The 22,843-nt window shown below is 43.5% G+C and overlaps 1 protein-coding gene across 1 annotated transcript in view; it reads right to left on the bottom strand.

Moving 5' to 3' along the window:
• Nucleotides 1–22,576, bottom strand: part of PRKG2 (protein kinase cGMP-dependent 2) — a 75,776-nt gene extending 53,200 nt beyond the window's left edge. Inside the window, exon 1 of the mRNA XM_029287371.1 lies at nt 22,059–22,576. Within this exon, the coding sequence (XP_029143204.1) occupies nt 22,059–22,576 (518 nt within the window). The remainder of the gene's footprint in view (nt 1–22,058) is intronic.
• Nucleotides 22,577–22,843: the final 267 nt, after the last annotated feature.

Below are 22,843 nucleotides of genomic sequence, written 5' to 3' on the forward strand. Positions count from 1 at the left end.
ATATAGCCGTATCCTGCAGAGGAAGATTAATATTGGTGCTCCAGTTGTCTTTCAGGAGAGGTAACGTTGACCTTCTTCTTACAAAACCCTGATATATTTTATGTCTACCCTCTGCTACTCCAAGAGAGTTTTAAATTCACATTAGATCTCTGGAGCAGTGTTTCTCAACTTCGGCAACTTCGGGATGTGTGAATTTCAACTCCCAGAACTGCCACAGCCACCATGCCAACAGTGTGCCGACTGGGGAATTCTGGGAGCTGAAGTTCACACTTCCTGAAGCTGTCAAGGTTGAGAAACACTGCTCTAGAGAAACAAAGCTGTGATGACAACATAAAGGTAAAAGTAATAGTTTCCAGAGTCTAGCTGTGTCCGACTCTAAAGGGCGATTCTTATCTCTGTTTCTTAACCAAGCGAGCCAGCGCAGTGGTGGGATTTAAATATGTGAACAACCGGTGTGGATGCCGTGTGTGTGGATGCCGCTTCCAGAAGTCCATTCTGGGCTTGGGCAACAAAAAATTAGCTACCGGTTCTGCCGAAGTGATGCAAACTGGCTGAATCCCACCACTGAGCCAGCATTGTCCTAAGACACTCAACCCCCTGCCCCCACTCAACCCCCTGCCCCGCCTCCGCTCTGCCCCCATCCCGTCCCCTGCCCTGCCCGCCCACAGGGCTACTCACCGCCTCAAGGGCCTGCCGCAGATCGTCCAGGGAGCCCAGCAGCACTATGGCGGCCCCGCCCTCTACCCGCACCCCACAGCACCAACTGTGCGCAATGGGGCGTGAGGGCAGAGACTTGTCCACGCTGCCTGGCTGCCATGTCCTTGGCTGCGCTGCTCCGTGAGGGCCACACTCGGGGGCAACTCTCCTCCAGGGTGGCTGCTGGTGAGGAGGGGGTCACGGGGGAGGGGAGGCTGGGGCAACAGCAAGTGTGCCCACAGAGCACCATAAGTTTGCCACCACTGTCCTAAGACCTTTCTGTGGTCAAGTGGCCAACATGACTATACACTGAGACACACAGACCACAGTTACCACCTTCCCACTGAAGTGGTGCCTATTCATCTACTCACATTTGCATGCTTTTGAACTGCTTAGGTGGGCAGGAGCTAAGGCAAGAAATGAGAGTTCGCTTTTTTCAGTGCCGTTGTAACCTTGAATCGTCGTTAAATGAACTGTTGCAAGTTGGGGATTACTTGTCCTGCAAATCTCCTAGAGCAGAGGTCCCCAACCTTTTGGGCATCAGGAACTGGTTACATCAGGGGTGTCAAACTCAATTTCATTGAGGGCCGCATCAGCATTGTGGTTGCCCTCGGGGGGCCGGGTGGGTGTAGTCAGGGTGGGCGTGGCCAGCTCTACATTGTTCGCGTCAAGGGTGCCTGTGGGGGCCTGGGCAGGAGTGGGACACATCTGAGGGTCTCTGGCAGAAGGGGATGGGACCGGGGCAAGCGCCAAGGCATGGTCCATTTCTTCATTCCTCACAAAGGGTGACACCTCCCCAGCATGCACCCAGGGGGCAGGGCTGACGCGGCAGGGGCTGGTTCCTCGCTGTTTCCAGACGGCCTTGTGGAGCTAAGACTGGATGCATTTCAGCATAGATGGCCACCACAAAATTGTACATTGGCTCCCGGCCGGCCTGGGCCAGGGCCAAGGCAGCGGGGGCCGTTCCCTCACTGTTTCCAGGATGGCTTCGCGGGCCACATGAAACCACTTCGCGGGCCGCATCCAGCCCCCGGGCCTTGCGTTTGACATGTCTGGGTTACATGGAGAGAGCTTTTTCCACGGACTGGAGAGGAACAATGGTTTTGTGTGCTGCCTGCATCCCATGGATGGGGCTTTGCTTGCTTGTGCGGCCCGGTTGCTGGCATGCCACGGCCCGGTACCGGTCCACGGACTGGGGGTCGGGGACCCCTGTCCTAGAGATATCCCACAGATCATCAGATTATACTTTTCTGGTTATTCTGATCTTTTTCCTGCCATCCCTGCCCTAAAGCTGCTAATAATTTGATAAGAAAAACCAGACAGCCGCATTGAGTCCCGCTTAAGTCATTCAGCCACAGAACAATTATTTCAGCGCCCAGAAAACAATGCAGCAATTTTCAGCAGCATCCAATACATCCAAAGTCAATGCTGCTGTTCTAATTATGACAAAGGACCAAGGCCATGAAGCAGAAGCAATCCATAACTGTGTCAGCTTCAAAATGTGAAATGCTGGAGGGAGTTGATAGCAAAGACAAAGTGCTTAACCAAAGTTCCAGGAGTAGGAGGTAGCAAATAATAAAAGAAAATACAAATAACCTAGAGTGATTTTCTTTCTTTCTTTCTTTTTTCATTGTGATGACTCCATGATTAGATTCGTAGAAAAGAATCTGGCAAAAGAAGATAGCAGATTGCTCCCATAATTTATGATTTATAGAATTAGGGAAAGTTGAGTGGCTTCATTACTTTGCACTCTTTTGTAAAAAAAAAACCAAAACCAAATCAGTTCAAAAGCTGGCAATCTATACAACTGTCCACAGCTACAGTTCTACTTCGGAGATCTTTTATGTTGCAGAATAATTGTTATCGTTTAGCCCCCGTGCCTAAAACGTCTATTGTTCTTGATGTGATCTGCACTCCTCAAACATAGAGGATCTTGCTAAGAAAAGCACAGGAGACTTAAGTGTACAATGGTTAGTTAATAATCTGGTTGTTTACACATCCATATTAACATTATGGTTGACTGCAAACCCAAATATGTCAGTAATAGGTCATGTCAAAAAAAAAACCTATCTAAGTCAATGTACCTACTCGTGAATTGCATTTCCAACAACGAGACTGTCTCTCAAACAACCAGCTTTTATTAAATTTTATTCTATGTGGCAAGTTTTCTGCTGACTTCTTGTTCACAGACTTCATTTTAAAATCAAAGGGAGGTAATTTGTGATCTGTGGGGGGGGGGTCACTGGTGCTCCCTGAATGTGGTTGTTTTCTTGCAGATCTTTCATTACCCAGCTAGGTAACATTATCAGTGCTAGAAGGGGCCAAGGTTTGCTTTCTGTATATATATATATATAAAGTGCTCACTTCCATCAACAATGACAGGGCAAGGCCCTTGTATATAAACAGAGAGCAAACCCCACTCACTTCTAGCACTGATGAGGTTACTTAGTTGGGTAATGTAACGTCTACAAGAAAACAGCCCAGTTCAGAGAGCATCAAGGACCTCACAGTGTAATCTTGAGCTAACAATATCCTCTCTTGAATAAGAATCAGAATCAGAATAGAGCTGGAAGGGACCTTGGAGGTCTTCTAGTCCAGCCCCCTGCTCAAGCAGAAGACTATACCATCTCAGACAATTGGCTGTCCAGTCTCTTCTTAAAACCCCCAGTGATGAAGCACCCTCAACTTCTGCAGGCCAGCTGTTCCACTGGTTAATTGTCCTCGCTGGTAGGGAATTTCTCCTTAATTCCAGGTTGTTTCTCTCCAGGTTGGTTCTCTCCTTAATTCCAGGTTGCTTCTCTCTCTTCCATCCGTTGTTTCTTGTCCTGCCTTTTGCTCTTCTACTTAGATCTTTAACTCAACTCCTCACTGCTTTACCAAGGCAGGTTTTTTTAAGTCTATTCTTTCAAAGGTTTTGTAAATATCAATCTCAATTTCAGCAACTTCATAGGGAGCTTATAGCAAGAAGGACTGCCCCTGTTCTTTCTCTAAACAATTAAAACACACTGAACTGTAGTCCCGCCTGGACTACTGTAATGCTCTTTACATGGGGCTCCCTATGAGGAGCATCCGGAGGCTTCAGCTGGTCCAGAATGCGGCCGCGCGGGCGGTGTTGGGAGCGACGCGTCGCTCCCACGTAACGCCGCTGCTGCGCGAGCTGCACTGGCTACCAGTGGCCTTCCGGGTACGCTTTAAGGTGTTAGTTACCACCTTTANGACCTAGGGTGAATTTTAAATAGGGAAAATTTTTTAAAGATTTTAATAATGACACAGCCATAAATATATTTGGTTTTTAATTGGTTTTATAGGGGAAATGTTTTTTGTGTTGTTTTTTAATATGCTGTGAGCCGCCCTGAGTCCCGTGGGGAGAAGGGCGGCATAGAAGTTGGAAAATAAATAAATAAAAATAAATAAACAGTGACAGCATGAGGTTGTCATCATAAGTAGCCACTGACAGATATATCCTGGATCATTGTAATTGCCACTAAAACCCATCTAAGGCAGTGGTCCTTTCCAAATCCTGGAGTAGAAAGTTCTATTACTCTGTTAAGAGGAGAAACATTTTCTCCTGTCCATATATTTTGGATTTTAACTCCAATCAGTAATGGCAAGACTTTTGGGTGTTGTAGTTCAAAGCCTCTGAAAGATCTGTGTCAGGGGTCTTCAAACTTGGCCCTTTTATGACTTGTGGACTTCAACTCCCAGAATTCCTCAGCCAGCGTGCCTGGCTGAGGAATTCTGGGAGTTGAAGTCCACAAGTCATAAAAGGGCCAAGTTTGAAGACCCCTGATCTATGTTTTCTATCTCTGAACTAAATATTTTTCCGCCACAAGACAAAGGGACATGAATCCTTTTATCATTTTTGCTACTCTGTTCACTGCTTGCTTCAAATTCCTGCCACTGGGTCTGTCCATGGTTACCTAACATAAGCCCATTAAAATTGAGAAATCACATCAGTGTTTCTCAACCTCAGCAACTCTTACACACTATATGGACTTCAACTCCCAGAATTCGTAGTCAAACATGGTGGCTGGGGAATTCTGGGAGTCGAAGTCCATATATCTTAAAGTTGCTGAGGTAGAGAAACACTGCATTAGACTTCTTTGTCATTCATTTGCAAATAAGCAAACCTGAATCCAGAACTGATTTAATAATAATCATCATAATAATAATAACAACAACAACAACATAACACCCCGGACTTAACAATTGTCGATAAGAAAGACAAAAAAGTCTGGATAGTGGACATGGCAGTGCCTGGAGACAGCAGAATAGACGAGAAAGAACTGGAGAAGATAACAAAATACAAAGACCTACAAATAGAAATAGAAAGACTGTGGCAAAGGCAAGCAAGGGTAGTCCCAATAGTAATAGGCACCTTGGGTGCAATCCCAAAACAACTGGAGCACCACTTGAACACCATCGGCATTGACAAATTCACCATTAGTCAATTGCAAAAGGCGGCCTTACTAGGAACGGCTTCCATCCTGCGACAAGATCTGTAATACCATCAAACATCCACATCTGCCTATCCCAGGTCCTTGGTAAGGACTCGTTAAGTAGACAAAAATGCCAAACCCAGTCTGAACATCTGGCTGACTATGCGATGATCAATAATAATGATGATGATGATGATGATGGAAGGGACCTTGGAGGTCATCCAGTCCAGGCAGTCGTTGCTCTTTAGCAATTATGTGTGGCTATTATGACTGCTTCTCGAACAGTTTAGTGAAACATCCCATTGAGGAAAAGTTCCAAGTCCCTTTACACAGGGATTAATAGAACAACATGCTGTAAATGGTCTCAGAAAATCACACATCGCATTAACATCTCTAGGGAACGCCCTGACAGTGAACAATCACTTCTCATTTTGTAATTTGATTTATTTCCTTTATTATTTTTACAGCAGAGCTGAAGAATGAAGAATGGCAGTGATAAAAGGTTAGGAAAATACCACGACAGCACAGGAATCTAGATGGAAACTTTGATCGTTCGGGTGCTCCCGATTAAAAGCTGTAAATAGGCCACGATGTTCCGTCAGAAAACAAAACTCGTCAGCATGCATTAACCCATAAGCAGTTTTTACTAAGGAACAGCGGAAACAGAATAGAAGGGGGGAAAAATAGAATTTGAATTGAGTTTGGCCAGCTCGCTCAATCTGATCTCTAGGGGACCCAATTCCAGGAATTCAGATGGAGAAATAAACTCTCTGAAAATGCATAAAAAACTTTAAGAGCAGTCTTGTTTTTCTTAGTTATGTGTCCCAAAGGTGCTTTTCCAAAAGGCAACTGGACTTTCTTGGGTTTTTTTCTTTGAAAACGGTTAGCAACCACCATGACCTGGATGATGGAGAATCTCCACAGACTCTTAGTTATGTGATTTATAAGGGTTTTTTTTTCCTGACACACATAAAACACACGCACACAAACCACTGGAAGGAAGGAAGGAAGGAAGGAAGGAAGGAAGGAAGGAAGGAAGGAAGGAAGGAAGGAAGGAAGGAAGGAAGGAAGGAAGGAAGGAAAGTCAGCTTTCAAGGAAGGCTAGATATTTTGATAGGAAAATGGCCAATTTTAATTAGCCCCATCCTCCCCCCCCCCACAGTGAAACGAAGGGCTCCTTCAAGCATATCAGGTGAGCTCTCATCTCCTACTTAAGCCACAAAAGTAACACAGATAGTCCTTGACATATAACCACAATTGGGATCAGAATGTTAACCAAGGTGACTTGCACCCGATTTTATGACCTTTTTTTTTTTACCATGGTTGTTAAGCAAATCACATTGATTGTTAAATGAATCAGGCTTCCCCTGTTGACTTTGCTTGTCAGAAGCTGGCTGCAAATGGTGATCACCTGACCCCAGGACATTGCAAATAATATAGATGTGGGTTGCCAAACACCCAAATTTTGATCACATGACCCTGAAGATGCTGCAATGGTCATTAAGTGCAAGGAGTCCATCGTATATATATATTTTTTATTGCCACTGTAACTTCAAATGGTTGCTAATCAAATGAATGTAAGCCGAGGACTAATAATAATAATAATAATAATAATAATAATAATAATAATAATAATAATAATAATAATAATAATAATAATAATAATAATAATAATAATAATAATAAAGTTGAAGGTACCTTGGAGGTCATCTAGTCCAACCCCCTGCTCAGGCAGGAAACCCTATACCATTTCAGACAAATGGCTGTCCAGTCTCTTCTGCACTTCCTGCATTTATTTGCTGTCTTCATAAAACATCAGACTTCTAGTCTTCTCCCTGCTTCACCCTATCTTTTCTGTTTTCATATGGGAGAAAGCTTATAATAATAGTAGGGATTTATTGCGGGCATTTCATTCTTCTTTGTTTGTTGAAGCTTTTCCAATTCTTTGGCAAGCTCCAGATCAGATGCTGGATGTCTCAGAGCGACACAATACACATCCCATAATTCTGAGCCATCTCCCCATCTAGGAGCGGCACTAAATTCTACTTAACCATATGACACAGTGCTGGGCTGCATTAACAGAGGGATAGAATCAAGATCACGTGAATTATTGATACCACTTTACAATGCCTTGGTAAGGCCACACTTGGAATACTGCATCTAATTTTGGGCACCACGATGTAAAAAAGATGTTGAGACTCTACAAAGAGTACAGAGAAGAGCAACAAAGATGATCAGGGGATTGGAGGCTAAACCATATCATGAACGGCTGCTGGAACTGGGTATGTCTAGTTTAATGAAGAGAAGGACGAGGGGGGACATGATAGCAGTGTTCCAATATCTCAGGGGCTGCCCCAAAGAAGAGGGAGTCAAGCTATTCTCCAAAGTGCCTGAAGGCAGAAGAAGCAACGGATGGAAACTAACCAAGGAGAGAAGCAACCTAGAACTAAGGAGAAACTTCCTGAGAGTTAGAACAATTAACCAGTGGAACAACCTGCCTCCAGAAGTTGTGGGTGCTCCAACACTGGAAGTTTTTAAGAAGAGATAGGATGTCTGAAATGGTATTGGGTTTCCTGCCTGAACAGGGGGTTGGACTAGAAGACCTCAAAGGTCCCTTTCAACTCTATTATTGTTATTATTATTTCATTTACTCAGAATTAGTCTTCTTTCCAGTCCATCAAAACACAACTTACTCTAATGGACTAAAGTTTGACAATACCGACAATGGAAGAATGGATAGTGAAGATGGTGGAAGGGGTGGAGATGGCTAAATTAACTTCCTTGACTGGAGGGAAAATAATAAAGGTAGTCCTCAACTTAAAACCATTCATTTAGTGACTGTTCAACATTACAATGACACAGAAAAAGTGACTTATGTCAGTTTTCACACTTATGACTGTTGTAGCATCCTTATGATCAAGGGATAAAAAAATCATACTTTTGGCCACTGGCATGTATTTATGACGGTTGCCATGTCCCAGGGTCATGTGATCATCCTTTGCGACCTTCGGACAACCAAAGCCAGTGGGGAAAGGCAGATTCACTTAACAACTGTGTTACTAACTTAACAATGGCAGTGATTCACTTAACTGTTGCAAGAAAGGCCATAAAATGGGGCAAAATTCACTTAACAACTGTCTCACTTAGCAACATAAATTTTGGGCTCAATTGTGGTCTTAAGTTGAGCACTACCTGTCTACATTTACAATTGACCCCTTATAGACTTTTTGCACACTATGGAAAAAATGTATTTATGAGTTGCGGTTTTGATGATTAGGAAAAAACTAGATAATAGAAAGAATGGGCTGTCTTTTGCACTCACAGAGTAAGAGATAACTTTGAAATTGTACTTATATTTGCTGCAAAGGAAATTGGAAGCTTCTTTTTTTCTATTTTTTTAAAATTCTTTCTAAATTTTTGTCTCCTCCTTTTTCTGTCTTTTTACTTTTACTTTTTAGAAGTTGGTGTTAGCTTTTATGCCCTTTGTAAAACTTTCAATAAAAAAAATATTTTGAAAAACTTACTTTAATGAACTGAACGCTTATTTTGTTTTTCCAAATTATCACTTCCTTATTATCTCCCCGATCTCAAGCCAACAATTCTCTTTTGTAATGCTTATTTATACTGGCAGACCTATTTACTATATAGAGAATGTATGTGCAGAAAAATTAACTCCATTAAAAACTCTCCTGGTGCAGTTAGTTTCTTTCTATAAATGTTTACTTGTGAAGCAAAACGCATGCATCATTGTGCTTTCCTGTGAAATATCATCAGATGAGTAATGGTTGGATATTAAAAATCAAATAACCAACTAAATCTGTGGAGCAAAAAGAAAAAAGAAAAAAAGAATGGCACTGTGGAAATCACACAAGCAAAACTAAAGAGCCGAGGTGGCACAGTGGTTAGAATGCAGTATTGCAGGCTAACTCTGCCGACTGCCAGCAGTTTGGTTCTCACCCGCTCAAGGTTGACTCAGCTTTCCATCTTTCCGAGGTCAGTAAAATGAGGACCCAGATTGTTGGCGGCAATAGGCTGACTCTGTAAACTGCTTAGAGAGGGCTGTAAAGCACCGTGAAGTGGTATATAAGTCTAAATGCTATTACTATTGCTGAAGAGGAAATGACACAAGCAAAACTAAAGAAGACAAATACACAATTCTCTTGGAGAATTTTCCAAGTGAAGTCATTTCAAGCGCGATCTGAATGCACCCAGAGAATCATATAGAAAAAGAATGTGCACCTCAAGATCTTCTTATCCCTCACTTTTCTTGAAAAGTAAAGAGAAAGTTAGGGGCAAGTGAACGTCCATTCAAACTCCAACTACAGGTAGACCTCGACTTATGACCACAAGTGCGCCCAAAATTTCTCTGGCTAAGCAAGACATTTGTTAAGTGAGTTTTGCCCCGTGTCACTTCCACAGTTGTGAAGTGAATCACTGCCCTTATTAAGTTAGTAACATGGTTGTTAAGTGAATTTGGCTTCCCCGCTGACTTTGATTGTCAGAAGGTCGCAAAAAGGGATCACGTGACCCTAGGACACTGCAACCGTCATAAAAATGAATCAGTTGCCAAGCGTCTGAATTTTGGTCACGTGACCGCGGGGAGGCTGCAATGATCGTAAATGTGAAAAAGAGTCAAGTCACTTTTTTCAATGCCATTGTAATCTCGAAAAGTCACTAAATGAACTGTTGTAAATTGAGGACTATCTGTAATAGGCATAGCACCAGGACCAAATAGGATCTATGCCTATCCTGTTAATTAGCCCACTATCATATATTCTGATAATCAGAAATGGTGATCCAAGACTAGAGATATCAATTAATTTGGACCTTCTGCACAGATATCAGAGATCTTTGGATCAAGCTCATCAAAGGTAAGATTGCTTCATGAACTCAACCCAGCCTGGACAAATGATGCCTGTCATGAAATTCTAGACCATAATATTGGTCTTTCTGAACAAATGTGATCATGGAGCAGGCATGTATATGAAATTAGCAGCCTTAGTCCAATGCAAAAAGCAGAATGTTCTAAATCAAGTTTTATAGCTTCGCTTTAGATTGCAGCACTGATGGCTCACAGCTGTCATTATTCCAGGTCCTACTTATAAAATATAGTTATACATTCTCAGATGAATAAAACACCTTAGATTTAAGATCGTGTTGTGTAGACATCTGAGATTATCTAATGATACTTCCCAATTGCATGTTTTATATGCAGTGGTGGAATTCAAATATATGAACAACCTGTTCTCTTATTCGATGCAGGCTTGGGCCTCCGAGGGCCTCCGAGGCCTACAATGGACTCGTGGCATCCACGCACTTCGTACAGTGGCATCCACGCACTTCCGGTGGGCTGTTTTAAGCCTGGGAGGCCTCCTTCAGGCCTCCGAGGCCTAGAACGGACTTCCGGAAGTGGCATCCATGCACTTCCAGTGGTCTGTTCTAGGCCTGCCTCTGAGGCCTAGACTGGATTTCTGGAAGCCAGCCGGTTCTCCGAATGCAGCAAAATTTAGCTACCGGTTCTGCTGAACTGGTGCAAACCAGCTGAATCCCACCACTGCTTATATGGTCTAGAAAATCAGGAAATAATAGTATATACAGGAAAACAAAGTAGTTATTTCTGTATATGTAACAGATTAGGATGTGTGCTGATATAATATTACTGATGATGTTATTCACCTGGGTAATAAAATGTCTGGAAGCAAACAACCAAGCTCAGAGACTACTAAGAACACCACAGTTCGTGGTGAGCTACAGAAACCATCTTCTATTGGTCCCTTCATTTAGTTATGTACATTAAGACCAGGCCTTTTTTTGTCATATAACGCCCAGAACGGAGTTCTGGCACCTTTTTTGGATGGAACCTTATAGGGTAGGCAAAGCGGGTTGTATGATGTCCCGGCAACTTTTTTTTTTTTTTTTTTTTTTTTTTTACAAAAAAAGCATTGATTAAGACCTTTCTCTTGTTGCCTCATCCATCGCATGTGGAAGTAGAGAAGGGTTATTTCTGTGATGACACACACAAAATATTCATTTTATTTCCCCATACTTGTCATTAAAATGTTAGTCGTGGTGGCTGCTTTATTATGCTGACTTTAAAATGTCTACATTTGAGTTTGGGTTTATATTTCTCATTGTCTTATACTTTCTGTAAACTGCCCTGGGAATATGACTTTAGGATGACAGAAAAACACTTCTTATACCCAAGCAAAAAGTCAGAACTGCAACACTGTGTTAATAAACAAGTCATAAAACGTAAGTTTTGTTCATTTCCCTGTTTAGGGAAAATAATCCACAGACTTTCTGACCTTTGCACAAGAGTTAATGTTGAAGAGGCCTTATTCTTAAGATGAATATAATTGCAAATTGCTACGCACAGAGGTCGATCAGTATCACTACATGGAAAACATCAGAAGATGTTTATTGGGTTTTAGTCCATTTCATATCTCATCTGTGACCTTCCTCCAAGCCCACATCTCACTTTCCAGGAACAAAGATCAACACATATCAAACTCAGAACATTTCATCCGAAGGGAGTAAAGATATAATGAACTTTCCTTACATTACACATTCCAGGTGTGGGGCACAATGGTATCCATCATTCCTATTCGGGATGACCACTGGGAATTTTATTGTCATTTGGACCAGGGGTGTCAAACTGCTGGCCTGCGGGCAAGTTGCATCATACGGAGGCCACATCCACCCCAGCTCCAGCAATGCAAAAAAAATTGTGATACGTCGCGACGTGTCACGTGACACGGCAAGTTTGACACCTGTGAGTTGGACAGTACAATTGTGAGTGACAATTGTGCCTTTCTTCAATGCCGAGCTGAAGTCCTATCTACTTATGCTTGAGCCAGCCAAAAAAAAAAAAATACAGGCATGACATCTGATGTCCGGTTGCTGATCCCTGCCTGCCTCTGTGGTCAGTGTTTCATTCAGCCATCTGACTTCCTTCCAAGGCATTGCTGGTACAGCTTAACTCATTTTGTGATGGTGGCGAATATCTGTAGCTCGGGTGGAGGATAAGGGTGGAGGTTCATTCTCTGCAGAGCCAGCTCAGACACCTATTGAATAACTCTACCCACTCAATAAACTCTCCAGAACAATTTATCCAACTCATCAAGCAGACCAAGATCAAAAAGGAATAAATCATAGTCTCCTTTGATGTCACTGCACTCTTTACCTCAATTGACATCGACCGGGCTAAACAAACCATACACCGCCTACTCACTAAACATCATACCCACAAAGATGACGCAGCCACAGAACACTCCATTTCCACAGAAACCATCATGAAACTCCTGGACCTATGCCTCAGCATATACTTTAAGTTTAATGGGAAAATCTATAAGCAAGTTCAAGGTACCCCGATGGGATCACCCATATCAGGCCTAATAGCAGAAGCAGTCATGCAACAACTCGAATACATAGCCCTACCCACCATCCAATGAAAATTCTGGACACCCTACGTCGATGACACCTTTGTCATCATCAAACGCTCCCAAATTGAAGAAACGCACCCCCTGCTCAACAACATATTCCCTGGGATCAAATTCACACGTGAAGAGGAAACAGACAACAGACTCTCATTCCTCAACATTGACATAAGGAGACTAGATAGTGGAGAACTGGAAACCCGCGTCTATCGCAACCTATGCACACGGAACAGATCCTCAGCTTTGCAAGCAACAACCACCCCATCACATACAAAAGAAGTTGCATCCAGACCCTCTTCAGAAGGGCCAGGACACACTGCAGCACCACAGTGTTAAGAAAAGCAGAAGAGAAACAGCTGCTTGGTGGCTTTCTCAGCAATGGCTATCCCAAAAAATTTTGTATTCAGACACAGAGCACCCAAAGTACACCACACCACACAGCCAACCACCATGCATAAACTAACCCTACCATACACAAAAGGGGTGTTGGAAATGACAACCAGAATCTTCCAACCCCTAGGAATAGCAATAACCCACAAACCCACAGCCACACTCTGCTAGGAATTATCCAGAACCTAAGACAAGATACAGAAGGATGAATGAATTTACAAAATTAACTGTAACAATTGCAACCGATTCTATGTGGGACAAACATCACGTCGATTAAAAACCAGAGTACATGAACACCGGCTGGCAGTCAAATGCCACAATCCCAAATCCCTAATTTCTACCCATACTGACACCGAACAGCATCAATTTGATTGGAGCAATACAAGAATCATTGGCCATGCTACCACCCGTCATGCTCACAAGTTCATCAAAGCCTCGCATTCCACAAGCAATTCCATCAACAGACACATTGTCCTAAAACCAGCCTACGAAACCCTCAGAATCCAAATCAAACTCACAGTCAACCAGAGACAGCACAGACCTTCAACCAATCCACGCAATCCCTCCAACCAGCAATTCACCTCCCAATGACCCTCACCTGACATGACCTCCCCATCACAAGACCCATCACAAGACCCTCACTTGACACACTCACACCTGTCCCATTGCAAGACCCAACACAAGACCCTCACCTGATGTAACCCTTACCTGATGTGACCTCCCCATCACAAGGCCTAGTGACCACACACAACCTTTATAAGCAGAAAAACACAGACACTGACATCCCCTAAACTCTGCTGAAGATGTTACCTAGTCTGGTAACAAAACATTCGGAAAACAACCCATAAGCTCGGAGAACGAACCTCCACCCACAACTCAGCTGTATAGAAATATACATGAACATGCTTAATACTGAAGAGATGAGAGTGGATTTTAGCCCTTCTATTCTACCATCTCTGATTATATTTGAAAGCACAGCATCAACAGTAGAGTCCTTCATGTTTTTAGGTTCTATTCCATGATTTGAAATGCACACCTAACATTAGAACCATCATTAAAAAGCACCACAAGGAATGTTCTTCCTGTTTCAACTCAGAAAGTTCAGACTACTCCAGGAGCTGTTGATACAGTTTTATTGAGTCTGTCATATGTACATCTACTGTATAACTGTCCGGTTTGATACGGGAACCAAACAGGACAGTTACAGGCTCCAACGGATAGTTAGGACTGCAGAAAGAACAACTTTCTGAGAGGGACCTCGGAGTCCTAGTGGACAATCACTTAAATATGAGCCAGCAGTGTGCTGCAGCTGCCAAAAAAAGCCAACACAGTGCTAGGCTGCATTAACAGAGGGATAGAATCAAGATCACGTGAAGTATTAATACCATTTTACAATGCCTTGGTAAGGCCACGCTTGGAATACTGCATCCAGTTTTGGTCACCACGATGTAAAAAAGATGTTGAGACTCTAGAAAGAGTACAGAGAAGAGCAACAAAGATGATTAGGGGACTGAAGGCTAAAACATATAAGGAACAGTTGCTGGAATTGGGTATGTCTAATCTAATGAAGAGAAGGACGAGGGGGGACATGATAGCAGTGTTCCAGTATCTCAGGGGCTGCCCCAAAGAAGAGGGAGTCAAGCTATTCTCCAAAGCACCTGAAGGCAGGACAAGAAGCAACAGATGGAAACTAATCAAGGAGAGAAGCAACCTGGAACTAAGGAGAAACTTCCTGACAGAACAATTAACTAGTGGAACAACCTGCCTCCAGAAGTGGTGAATGCTCCAACACTGGAAGTTTTTAAGACGAGACTGGACAGCCATTTGTCCGAAATGGTATAGGGTTACCTGCCTGAGCAGGGGGTTGGACTAGATGACCTCCAAGGTCCCTTCCAACTTTATTATTATTATTAACTGCAACCAGCCTGCCTTCCACAGAAGACCTGCATATTGCATGGGTCAGAAAGAGGGCTAAGAAAATATATACAGACCCCTCATATCTTGGACATAAATTGTTTCAACTTCTCCCCTTGGGATGCCACTACAGGGCATTGCATGCCAAAACAACTAGACACAGGGACAGTTTTTTCCCTTGTGCCATCACTCTGCTGAACACCTAATCCTTACAGTACTGTCTAATGCCTCTGTACATTTACCCATGTTGTATAGTTGTATTATTATTATTATTATTATTATTATTATTATTATTATTATTATTATTATTATTATTATTATTATCCTTATCTTCTTTACTACCCCCTCATATTGATGTTATTATGATTATTATTACTCTGTTGCTTTGCATATATATTGAGAGCTTCTGCACTGGAGATAAATTTCTTGTGTGTCTAATTACATTTGGCCAAATAAAGTATTCTATTCTATTCTATTCTATTCTATTCTACTCTACTCTACTCTACTCTACTCTACTCTACTCTACTCTACTCTACTCTACTCTACTCTACTCTACTCTACTCTATTCTTCTATTCCATTCCATTCCATTCTATTCCATATAGGAGACACTGTAACACTAGGACAGCTAAGAACAACTATCCCCTCCCATCGATTAGGCATGAGTGTGATGAGACAAGACGAGACGAGATGAAGGCAACGCCATTGGGACGTGACAGAAAAAAAGAGGCTGCCAAGAGATATTGGTTCTGTGATTGGGAGGTTGTGAGAAAAGGCCCTCATGGTCACAATAGCTAGTTGTGGACCATCCCGGCCTGCTAAAAGTCTCAAACTCAATATTTAGGAGTGAATGAAGCTGTTTCTTATCTATTACAATCACTGGTTCTACAGGTTTAGTGCTTGTAGAGATTCCTCCTCCTAAATCTCTGATGTTGGAGAAACCAGAAATAGTCGGGTTCAGAAACAGGTACGAAGAAGCATCATTTTATACTGAACAGACTCTCTGACGCCTAAAGAGTTGGTTGCTTTTTTAATTGAATTGTCAGAGGGCCCATAATTAGAAGACTGAAGAAACACCACCATAAATATCTCACCCAGACGGTGGTATTTTTCCCATTTAATGCTGTCGCATTCAAACAAAGGGTAACTCCCTTTTTAAAAAATATTGTTATGCTTTGCACTCTTGATAGACGCCCCCCCCCCCTCAGGAGGAAGGCGAGGAGATCCCTGGTCTTTCTGAAGCCTGCTTCCCTTTTCTCTGTGGTCTATATTTCCTTCTCACAGAGCCCAAATTTCTTACAGGTTTCGTTTATATAATCTCTCAAAAGTTCCTTTCTCTTTGGGAGCCGAATACACCACACACTGACCCATAAGAGTTATCACCTGTTTCCATAACAACACAGAAAAATTATCATTATGTGTCACAGAAGGCAACTAATATTTCGGTTTCTTACCCACGTAGCTCCAAAAAATCTGGAAGTGATTATCACCTAACTCTGACTTGCTCCTGACCAACTATTTTGCCTTAAACCAGAGGTGGGAAAGTAAACAAGGGCCAAATGTAATGGGGAGGGGGAATGACATAATCAGCACCCTCACTAACAATTAGAAGCGACAAACAACCAGAAACTATATAAATACAATATACCAGTGGTGGCGAACCTATGGCACGGGTGCCAGAGGTGGCACTCAGAGCCCTCTCTGTGGGCACGCACGCCGTCGCCTCGGTCCTAAGCCTTCACCTGGGTTTTATAAAACCTTTTCGCTTTAGGCCTCCGCCGCCGTGTGCAAAAAAAAAAAAGTTCAATCAGTCAATTTCAACTTCTCGCGGGAAAAAAAAGATCTTGCAAAGTTGGAATTGATTGATTGAACTTTTTAGTCCCACCCAGTCTGCCGTTACCACCGCAGCCACGCCCAGCCAATGGGCCACGCCCAGCCAATGGGCCACACCCAGCCAATGGGCCATACCCACCCGGCACTCAACGATGCATAAGTGGGTTTTCGGTTGCAGTTTGGGCACTCAGTCTCTAAAAGGTTCACCATCACTGCAATATACAGAACAGTAAAGGAGTTCCTCTGGATTTTACTCTGCTAGTTGTTGCAGATTACAGGGGGCGCTGCTCACCTCTGTTTCAAGGCCAATGACCCAGCATTGTTTGGAAACGTGTCCATGGTCATGTGGCCAGCATGATGTCACAGAACACTGTTACATTCCCACCGAAGTGGTACCTATTTATGTACTCACATTTGCATGCTTTCGAACTACTAGGTCTGGCAAGCTCTCGGGAGCTCACCCCATCCCATGGAGCTCGGGTCTCAAACCTGGTCTGCTGGCTTCTCAGCTGACAAGCTCAGTATCTTAACCAGTGAGCTACTGTGCTGCTCACATAGAACAGTCCAGTGGACATATTTTGGAAGAGAGAAATTCCCTGACGATGAGTTCCAGCACAAGCCTGAAAGCTTTGAAAAATAAAGCTTTGATCCCGGTGACCGACTTAGACTGGATCCTGCAACGTTGTGGATGACACAATGTTCACATATACCATAGAGGACTTATTGTTTGAACTATGTTGGGCCTGTTTCAAAGCTTAAAATTCAACATTCATGTACTTCTTGCCTTAAAATGACAGGAAATCTCTCCAATCTTCAGTCATCAGGGAGGATTGGCATAGGTCAGGGGTAGGCAACCTTGGCTCTTTTATGACTCGTGGACTTCAACTCCCAGAATTCCTGAGCCAGCATGGCTCAGCTTGGAAACTCTCCCTTTCCCCTCAGCATGGCTGGCTCAGGAATTCTGGGAGTTGAAGTCCACGAGTCATAAAAGAGCCAAGGTTGCCTATCCCTGGCGTAGGTGCATGAAACAGGCCAGGATTTGCTGGTTGCCCAACCTGACTTAAAAGTCTAATAAAGTGATTGCCAGTTCCAGTGTGAAATTCTGGCAGAGTATCATCTCTCAGAACTAAAACTTGCAGGAGCAGGTTAAATATTTATTCACTCCAGAAGTATGATTAAAAAAAAAAAAGCATGTCCGCCTGCCCTTTTGATGGGTGATTTCTTAATAGATCTGTTGTGCAGAATAGGACTTTACTTAGAACCAGGATCTTGATTTCAATATGAGATTTTCTGAAGGGTAGCCTGCAAGGAGATATTTAAAAGGAGATGTAGCAACCATGGCTACATAGTTAACCATGATGCATGATCCTAGCCGAGTGGCCACCATTTTGACTTTTTTTGATGCTGCCCTGAAGATATTCTGACCTAAGCAATCTTAGGACAGATGAGGCACCTTGAAGCAACGAAGCTTCTAGAATACAGATAGTCCTTGACTTACAACCATTTGTTGAGTGGTTACATACAAAGTTACAACAGCAATTTAAAAAAGGTGACTTACAACTGTTTTTTCACACTTATGACCGTTGCAGCATCTCCATGGTCACGTGATCAAAATTCAGAGGCTCATATTTATGACGGAGGCCGTGTTCCAGAGTCATGTGATCACCTTTTGCAACCTTCTGACAAAGAAAGTTGATGGGGAAGCCAGATTTACTTAACAACCGTGTTACTAACTTAACAACTGTGGTGACTCACTTAACATCGGTGACAAGAAAGGTCATAAAATGGGGGCAAAACTCACTTAACAACTGTCTCACTTAGCATCAGAAATTTTGGGCTCAATTGTAAGTTGAGGATTAGCTGCAATGTTTTTCAACCTCAGCAACTTTTAAGGTGCATCATGGATTTCCCACCCAGCATGGCTGGCAGGAGAATTCTGGAAGCTGAAGTCCATATATCTTAAAGTTGCCAAGGTTGAATACACTGTGCTGGAAGAACAAGAGATAGGATGAAAAAAGAAGAGCAATAAGAACACAACCAACCGTGTGCTGTGGTACACGACAGGGCAACATCTTAAACCAGTTCTTGTGATTTTAATTATTGTGTTGTTGTTGTTAGTTGCGAAGTCATGTCTGATCCATCGCAACCCCATGGACAATGTTCCTCCAGGCCTTCCTGTCCTCTACCATCTTCTGGAGTCCATTTAAGTTCACGCCTACTGCTTCAGTGACTCCATCCAGCCACCTCATTCTCTGTCGTCCCCTTCTTCTCTTGCCCTCAATCTTTCCCAGCATTGGGCCCTTCTCCAGTGAGTCCTTCCTTCTTATTAGGTGGCCAAAGTACTTGAGTTTCAACTTCAGGATCTGGCCTTCTAAAGAGCAGTCGGGGTTGATCTCCTCTAGGACTGACCGGTTTGATCGCCTTGCAGTCCAGGGGACTCGCAGGAGTCTTCTCCAGCACCAGAGTTCAAAGGCCTCAATTCTTTGGCGCTCAGCCTTCCTGATGGTCCAACTTTCACAGCCATACATTTCAACAGGGAAAACCTGTTAATTATTGTACATTTCCTCTAATCTCTATTTATATTTGTGCATAAACGAGAAATGTAGAGAAGAAGAAGAAGAAGAAAATCACTTTGTAGAAGCTGCATAGCTTTGCTGTTTGAAATCAATTTTTTAGTTGGGAACAGCATTGGTTGAACAGTGTTTTTAAGCCTGGAATAATATTTGTTTTTTTTCTTCTGCTCTCTTGCAGGCATCAGCTATAAAAGCAAGCCTATTGTGTACGTGCACCATAATTATCCTAAGTTGCAAAGATACAGATACATTCCATTGGCAAAGAGAGAGAGAGGGAGGAAGACAGGCAGGCAGGCAGGCAGGGAGGGAGGGAGGGAGGGAGAGGGAGGGAGAGAGAGAGGGAGAGAGAGAGAACGAGAGAGAGGGAGGGAGGGAGAGAGGGAGAGGGAGAGGGAGGGAGGGAGAGAGGAGAGGGAGGGAGAGAGGGAGAGGGAGAGGGAGAGAATGAGAGAGAGGGAGGGAGGGAGAGAGGGAGAGAGGGAGAGAGAGAGGGAGGGAGGGAGGGAGGGAGAGAGAGAGATCTTCAGAGGGAGCATAATGAAAACACAAAGTATAAGGCTCACATTTAGAATCACTCCAGTGGACTTTAAGCAAAAACAGCCCACGGTTTCTTCATCTGGAAGAGCCATTTATAAGTAGTGAGTTTTATGTTTAAGCACTGGCATTAGCTTTTGTGCACCAGTCTGAACAATCAGCACTTCTCCCTGCTTTCCTCTTTTCATCCCAAATCTCTCTCCTCTTATGCAGTTATAGACACAAGGTCCTCAGAGAACAAACACTTCCCTGCTGACAAGGAATCTCCATCACAGACCGGCCCACTGCAATGGACTCCTGAAACCTTAAATACAGTCTTATTTGATGAAGTAATTGTTTTTCTATTGGCCTGTAGATTTTTTTTTTATATCTTTTAATAAACCACCCGGAAGCTTAGGGAGTTTGGCATCCAAATTGGATGGATGGATGGATGGATGGACGGACGGACGGACGGACGGACGGACGGACGGACGGACGGACGGACGGACGGACAGACAGACAGACAGACAGACAGACAGACAGACAGATACACAGACCTATGCCATGGCACCAAATGGGGAAAGAACTTTAGAACCAATACCAATAGCGCTTAGACTTATATACCGCTTCACAGTGCTTTACAGCCCTCTGTAAGCAGCTTACAAAGTCAGCATATTGACCCCCCCAACAATCTGGGTCCTTATTTTACCAACCTCGGAAGGATGGAAGGCTGAGTCAACCTTGAGCCGATGAAAATCGAACTCCTGGCAGTGAGCATTGAATTAGCCTGCAATACTGCATTCTAACCACTGCACCACCACAACTAAATAAAGGAGAATATTTGTAACTCAGGGTTGAAATAAGGTATCCTTGGTGCTCTATGAGGGTAGTTGTTTTCTTGCCTACGTTTCATTACCCTAACTAGGTCAGATCATCATCAAGAAAACTACCCATCTCAGGGAGCACCTCAGAACTTTAGAACTTTAAATATGCAACCTACATTTCAAAGCTGGGCTCAGTACTTAAATTTTAGCCATCATGCAGAAACTACTTGAGAAATAGAAAAATAAACACCATTCCACCCAATACTACAAGGCATAACTGATATTCTATATTGGGTTTTTCAACACCCGTTGAGAAGTTTTTGTCCGTCATCTTTAGCCCTAATAGACAGACAACTTTCACAAAACAGGTTACACCGTGGCTTGTTACGTGCAAACCAGGTTTCAATGACCATTGCACTACATTTCTGCGTTATGTACACAGATACTCCTGCCAGACACACCTTAGGATGTAGGCAACCTTGGCTCTTTTATGACTCCTGGACTTCAACTCCCAGAATCCCTGAGCCAGCCACGCTGAGGGGAAAGGGAGAGGTTTCCAAGCTGAGCCATGCTGGCTGAGGAATTCTGGGAGTTGAAGTCCACGAGTCATAAAAGAGCCAAGGTTGCCTACCCCTGCCCTAGGATGAGAGTAGAAATGCTGGCCTTGAAAGGCAACGTAAACATAGACTTAAAAAAAATAAAATAAAGAGCATGTTTGATTTTTCACATTATGACAGCAGCTGGCTAGAGTCAGCCTGAGTAATCATTCTGGTCAATGCACAACATGATGTGCTAAGCGCACCAATTCTCCCATCCTATGTAACTGGGACAACAAGCAAGGCTCACCTTGAGGCTTTTCGGACTCTGCCCTAGGATGAAGTTTAAGAGCAGGGGTCTTCAAACTTGCCCCTTTTATGACTCGTGGACTTCAACTCCCAGAATTCCTGAGCCAGCCATGCTGAGGGGACAGGGAGAGGTTTCCAAGCTGAGCCATGCTGGCTGAGGAATTCTGGGAGTTGAAGTCCCAAGGTTGCCTACCCCTATCCTAGGATGAAGATTAAGAGCAGGGGTCTTCAAAATTGCCCCTTTTATGACTCGTGGACTTCAACTCCCAGAATTCCCCAGCCAGCAATGCTGAGGGGAAAGGGAGAGGTTTCCAAGCTGAGCCATGCCGGCTCAGGAATTCTGGGAGTTGAAGTCCACGAGTCATAAAAGAGCCAAGGTTGCCTACCCCTGCCCTAGGATGAGAGCAGAAATGCTGGCCTTGAAAGGCAACGTAAACATAGACTTAAAAAAAAATAAAGAGCATGTTTGATTTTTCACATTATGACAGCAGCTGGCTAGAGTCAGCCTGAGTAATCATTCTGGTCAATGCACAACATGATGTGCTAAGCGCACCAATTCTCCCATCCTATGTAACTGGGACAACTAGCAAGGCTCACCTTGAGGCTTTTCGGACTCTGGCTTTTTCGAAAGAAAATCGAGGTTGCTCAGTTAGGTCGTATGTTCGGGTGGTCGGCTCGGCAGATACCCCTTCTTTGGCTCCCCTCCTCCTATTGCTGCCTGCCACATGGCTGGCCCTGGGTGTCTCTGTAAGGCTGGGGAAAAGGAAAGGATTTGTCCCTTGAGTGACCACGACATCTTGTAGCTTGTTCAGCTGGATGCATTTACACTTGAGCTCCTCGGTAAGGTCTCCGATGGTCTTAGTCTGTTTGGCGAGTTGCTCCTGAAGCTCTAAGATGTGATAGTTCCTTTCGTGTAACTCTTCCTCCTGCCTCTTCAGCTCTTTCTCAAGCTCCCAAATCTTGCCTCTCAGGATATCTGCAGCTCCTGTTATTGTACTGATGCTCAGCCCCGGGTCTTTCAGGATCTTGCCGCAACTGGAACAACCGAAAGGACAGGTTCCGACATGGCTATCCGACCTCTTCAGGTACCTGGGTTTCACCGAACCATTTCCCATTGGGGCTGGTGACCTAGGCAAAGAAAACAGATCAAACCTTGTGGCAAAGTTGTAGGAAAGGGTGGGGAGTGTCATGGGAACAATCAGAGCCTAGACTGGACAGTTGTTGATCCGGGATAATATAAGGTCTTCTCAAGGTCCCGTCCAGCTCCAGTGATTCTGTGAAATAATTTTTTAAAACCATCTATATCTATCTATCTATCTATCTATCTATCTATCTATCTATCTATCTATCTATCTATCTATCTATCTATCTATCTATCTATC

The sequence above is a fragment of the Protobothrops mucrosquamatus genome, unplaced genomic scaffold (genome assembly GCF_001527695.2).
Source record: "Protobothrops mucrosquamatus isolate PMUCROS unplaced genomic scaffold, P.Mucros_1.0 scaffold3, whole genome shotgun sequence".
NCBI classification, from domain to species: domain Eukaryota; kingdom Metazoa; phylum Chordata; class Lepidosauria; order Squamata; family Viperidae; genus Protobothrops; species Protobothrops mucrosquamatus.